We start from the raw sequence: 5,795 nt of genomic DNA, 5'->3' as shown, positions 1-5,795 counted from the left end.
TGCGGTCGCATGTTCTATCGACTTCTCACAATCCACATATAGATTCTTTTCAAGGACCTTTAACGTATCTAACAAACCATTTTGTCTTTTCGTATACTCAATTGTGCTCTCGTCAACAGATATACCATATTTGGCATATACTTCGGGGCTGTAGTATTGGTTATACATGTTCTCAAGACACCAACATCCCTCGATGCTGGCTTTGGTAACTATTTTAGTGGCAATGATTTGAGGAGTAGAGAGTGGTTGGTCTTGAAGAAGATGTGGTTGAAATAGTTCCTTAGCATACTTAGGAACAATAGCTATAATAGTATGAACATTAATGATAGACTTCGCATTCTCGATAAGATAGAGAAGAGTGTCCCAACGCAGCTCTAGAACTATTTCGGAATGAATGTTAGTAGTAGCATTCTCAAGACCAGTTAATGTTAACACAATGTTTGTCTTAATAACAATCCTTTGACATTTGATTTCTTGATTGTGGAGAGCTGTGAAATCAATATTGGTGCTGGCCTCAACATTATTTTCATGGCTCGCTGTGGCCTGGTTTGGGCGATAGGTTAGAAGACGTGTTTGATCCTGTATTACTGTCACTATCAGAGTGAGTTTGGCAACTAGCTTCCGCTGGGACAACTTTAACCTAATAAGATCTACTATAGATGGATTCAAACAACAGACGTTAATTGTGAGATTGTGCTTTGAATTCGAAGCAGCACACCTAATTGTTTCCTCTAATTCGGTCAAACTGGGCTCTACTTCACTAGCCCAATGCATGTATCTCTCTATGTCATACTCTTCTATTCTAAGTTCCAGCTCCTCACACTCTAGCACGTTGATAACTTGAGATATAATGTCTGCTCTGTAGAGTGGCGTCATGAAATACATTGGTCGATAGATAAATACTGCCTTCTGGGCTTTGATAACAACAATATGCTCCAATGCATTCAAAACCTCCTGCAATTCGGTTACTTCACTAGTTTTAGGCATTGTGAATTTCAACTCTGGCTCTGGCCACATCACCATAGATTCGTCTTTTCTTTCGGTGGAGCTAGTTAGATTTAAACTGACAGTAGAGTTTGAGGCATCCGCTGCTACTTCTTCAGGAATGTAGGGCTTAACATAGACGATACTCTTCTTATGCTGAAACGAAAACCCAAGTGCCTTTAGGTCTTCAGTCATCTTCGGTGATTTTTCCCAACCCTCCATAGTTGTTATTTCCTGCACATCAACATCACTAACACCGTCTACTTTACTATCACACATACCATCACCACACCCCCCTCTAACACTACCTAACACTAACACTAACACTAAAGACCATAGCACAACTACGATTCTATATCTAATCTCCCGACCGCGATAAATCCTATTTCTATTCACACCTCTGATTATTTCAAGATAAGACATAATTTTCAAAACTAAAGTCAAACTATCTAAATGAAAGCTAATTAAGAAAGTAAATTAATTGTGGAGTGCTAAAGTGGAAAGTGTTAGGATTGGGTTAGGATTGGGTTAGGATTTCGAGATAGGTGGGTGTTGTGCCCCAAGTAAGGTGTCGTGCCCCGGGGAAGGGATAGTACCTTTCAACCAAACATATTCGACTAAAGACCGATTCTGAAGAGGACGATGGGAGAATTTATTCAACTCTGCTTCTTCGGGAGTTTCAGATATGTTGCTATAGCTTAGGTTCTCTTTATCGTACGTCATCTTGAGATAGTCTGCAAACTCAGATTATATTTATATTCTGAGGTTGTAATTTCTACTTCGAGATTTTAATCGCGTTCGCTGCGATCAGTGCCAGGCCGATAAGTATTCCAGAACTTTGCCCCTGTAGATAACTCACTTAAAAGTGGGGGCCGGCGAGGACACCACACTAACACTATCTAATTGGCGGTTAGTATTTGTGTTAGTATTTGGGTTAGTATTGAATTGGGTTTACTGGCTCGTTTTTGGCACCCCGCATCGGTCTTCCACACTAATAAAGCATAAATGTTAACTCGCTGATTTATTCAACTTAAATGAACATGGCATAGAGTGGGGTGGTAGTGTTATAACTTGCTTCTTTCTTGGGTTTAGGATGCATCCAACCTGAGTATTTATAAGAGGCATAGAAGAATGTAGGGGTTGTACGCCATGTTGTGATCTTAGATTGTTGGGACTCTGGGATAGACGTTGGAATATTGCTTTTGACAAGAACAAGGTTGGGCAGAGGCGCGTATACAAGCTGGCAAGCTTTCTTATAGCTGGCATGTTTCTTACAAGTTGGACACTTTAGTAAATCCTCGTGGGGCTTCTTCATCTTCCATACACATTCAATGCAGAATAGATGATCGCAAGCGAAATAGCAGACTGTTTTAAAGTGCAACTCTGGATTAAGGATTGAAAACCTGCTCACAGTATCTGGGTTTGCCTTCTTTGTTGTCGCACAGCATAGTTTCCACATTGTACTCTTTCTTTTGACCTCAATTGGCCGATAAAGACTTAAGGAACACATTGAACATATAATGGAGGTAGACTTCTTTATAGCCGTTGCGAGTTTGTACAAATGTGCCTCAGAATCCATCCCAGTGAGGTCCAGTTTAAGAATGTGGGGTATCATTGTATAATCCACGACAACAATATCAGGACGAGAGATATTAAACTCTGCTAGTCTGATATTGTGGATAGTGCCGGCAAGTAAGTTGATTTGTGCGGACTTTGATGATATGGAATAACATCTGAAGACATCTAACCCATTGACGTGGTAATTGTGGACTAACATCTTCCATTGTTCAGCCTGCGAAACCTCAAGATTGTAGAGATCCAACCATTCTAGATCTGTAAATTGGCAAGCAATCCAATCGAGAATCTTCACTAGGTTATTCTCAGTTATTGGATTAGTATCACTGAAATATAACGATAATTTATCAAGGGAAAGTTTCTGGATAGATGGCTTTTGTTCTTGGTTTGGATCTGGCTGTGATGTAGACGTGGTGCATCGACTGGCAAGATCCGCTTCTAATTCTTGTAGATTAATGTTTCTGAGTACCAGCTCCTTATAAAATCGGTTGTTGGGATGCCTCAATGCATATTGAGTAGCCGTCATTATATAGGATTTGCAATCCACCATTTGATGATGAATATTAGCCGCTAAAGGAATAACCCCGCATTGAATACCAATATCATTAAACTTAGCCAAGATTTCAGTATACTTACTGTCATCAATACCTTCCAGTGGCAACAGCAGTTTGTTAAGACCAAGATCCGTGATGGTTTTGTCTTTGGCTTTCATTCTTTCGATGTAGTTGAATAATGGGAGTTCCGTGAGTCTACCTTCTTTCTTATACTCCTCATACAACCTCACCTCATCTAATCCAACAAAGTCATTGAGCACAAGTTTAGAGATCTTCCGACATGTAGGGCGGCTGAGGATTTGGGTAATATTAAGGTTCTTGTAGCCTTGGTTCAGAATATGTACTTCCATAGAATTGGCGAATGTGTAGTTGTTTAGGATCCAGTAAATAAGGCTATCATCAACATTGTCTAGTATCAAGGTCTTAAGAACAAGACGGCGTCGGCAGATTTCCGGGAGTGCGTTATTTCCTTCTATCTTAGATAGGTCAAAGCTACCTATCGCTCCAACGATAACATTCGAGATTCTAAGTGTGCAGGCGGTGATATTGATGAATAGGTTTAAAACTGTCTGACAGAGCGTGCTAGCCCAACAATCACCAACTCCGTCGATGTGGATGTCTGTATAGCGTATGTTCTGACAGAAAACAACGTATGGGCCGCCGAAACGGTCACAATTGCTAAGACCCACCATAATCAAATCATATAAAATTCCAAGGTTGATATCAACTGATTCTTGAAGTTCCCACTTGTTATTGCTGCAATCCTCAGCAGGACATTTAATCCCATTTGCAGTCACATGTTCTATCGACTTCTCACAATCCATTTCTAGATGGAGTTCAAGGGCCTTTAACGTATCTAACAAACCATTTTGTCTTTTCGTATACTCAATTGTGCTCTCGTCAACAGATATGCCAAATATGGCATATACTTCGGGGCTGTAGTATTGGTTATACATGTTCTCAAGACACCAACATCCCTCGAGGTTGGTTTTGATAGTTATTTTAATGGCAATGATTCGAGGAGTAGAGAGTGGTTTCTCTGGAAGAAGATGTGGTTGAAATAGTTCCTGAGTATACTCGGGCCTAATAGCTATAATGGTATGAACATTAATGATAGACTTCGTATTCTCGATAAGATAGAGAAGAGTCTTCCAACGCAGTTCTAGAACTATTTCAGAATGAATGTTAGTAGTAGCATTCTCAAGACCAGTTAATGCTAAGCATTTCAATTCGTTATCAATAACAATCTTTTGGCATTGGATTTCTTGATTGTGGAGAGCTGTGAAATCAATATGGGTGCTGGCTTGGACTTCATATAAATGTCTATATGGGTCCTTTGGTTTGAAAATGGATGGAGGATCGTTTTGTTCTTGCATTATTGTCACTATCAGAGCGGGTTTGGAAGCTAGGTTTCGCAGGGACATGTTCAAGGGGCTAAGATCTACCCTAGATGGATTCAAACAACAGACGTTAATTGTGAGATTGTGCTTTGAATTCGAAGCAGCACGCCTAATTGTTTCCTCTAATTCGGTCAAACTGGGCTTTACTTGACTAACCCAATGCGAGTATCTCTTTATGTCATACTCTTCTATTCTAAGTTCCAGCTCCTCACACTCTAGCACGTTGATAACTTGAGATATCAATTTTAATCTATCCTCACATCTCAGTGAATACTCTACTTTATAGATAAATACTGCCTTCTGGGCTTTGATAACAACAATATGCTCCAATGCATTCAAAACCTTCTGCAATCCGCCTACTTCACTAATTTTGGGCATTGTGAATTCCAACTCTGGCTCTGGCCACAACACCATAGATTGATCTGTTCTTTCGGTGGAGTTAGTTAAAGTTAAAGCTACAGTAGAGTCCGAAGCAGGCGCCGCTACTTCTTCAGTCATGTGCTTCTTAACATAGACGATACTCTCTTCATGCTGAAACGAAAACCCGATTGCAGTTAGGTCTTTAGTCATCTTCGGTGATTTTTCCCAACCCACCGGAGCTGTTATTTCCTGCTCATCAACGTCACTATCACCGTCTACTTTACTATCACACATACCATCACTACACCCCCCTCTAACACTATCTAACACTAACACTAACACTAACACTAAAGACCATAGCACAACTACGATTCTATATCTAATCTCCCGACCGCGATAAATCCTATTTCTATTCACACCTTTAACTATTTCAAGATAAGACATAATTTTCAAAACTAAAGTCAAACTATCTAAATAAATGCTAATTAAGAAAGTAAATTAGTTGTGGAGTGCTAAAGTGGAAAGTGTAAATATTGTGTTAGTATTGGGTTAGTATTTCGAGATAGGTGGGTGTTGTGCCCCAAGTAAGGATAACGACTTCTTATCCAAATATACTTGACGAGAGACAAATTGGGTTAGTCTTGGGTTTGTGTTGGTATTGTGTTGATATACAAGTCTGAGCCGTTTCTAGATCTGGTATCGCCTTCTGTAAATCCTTCATGTATGTCATAGAGGGTCTTGGGAAGTTTTGGAAAGCCCTTTATCAATCTTCGTTGCATGCTTAGACTCTAATTTAGTTGGTTTAATTGGGTCTGGCTTATCTAAAGTAGCACGGAATAAATATCTACATTATATGCACTTACTCGTCTAAAAGTAGAGATATCTCGAGAGCCTCATTAAGATGTGCAGGGGATGGTACAGA

At 39.8% G+C, this 5,795-nt stretch overlaps 2 protein-coding genes across 2 annotated transcripts; both read right to left on the bottom strand.

The window, feature by feature from the left end:
• NEHOM01_2439 (uncharacterized protein) lies at nucleotides 1–1,407 on the bottom strand (the record flags this gene model as incomplete). Its single annotated transcript, XM_051491315.1, has 1 exon — nucleotides 1–1,407. A coding segment is annotated over one exon (1,407 nt), but the record flags the coding sequence as incomplete, so codon positions are not given.
• Nucleotides 1,408–2,014: 607 nt separating this feature from the next.
• Nucleotides 2,015–5,317, bottom strand: NEHOM01_2438 (uncharacterized protein; the record flags this gene model as incomplete). Its single annotated transcript, XM_051491314.1, has 1 exon — nucleotides 2,015–5,317. One exon carries the CDS (start codon nucleotides 5,315–5,317, stop codon nucleotides 2,015–2,017), a length of 3,303 nt encoding a protein of 1,100 aa, XP_051347274.1.
• Nucleotides 5,318–5,795: the final 478 nt, after the last annotated feature.

Source organism: Nematocida homosporus (genome assembly GCF_024244095.1).
Source record: "Nematocida homosporus strain JUm1504 chromosome Unknown 4484, whole genome shotgun sequence".
Taxonomy (NCBI): Eukaryota; Fungi; Microsporidia; genus Nematocida; species Nematocida homosporus.
Note: the sequence above shows the minus strand (reverse complement) of the source record. Positions and strands in the feature narration are given on the sequence as shown.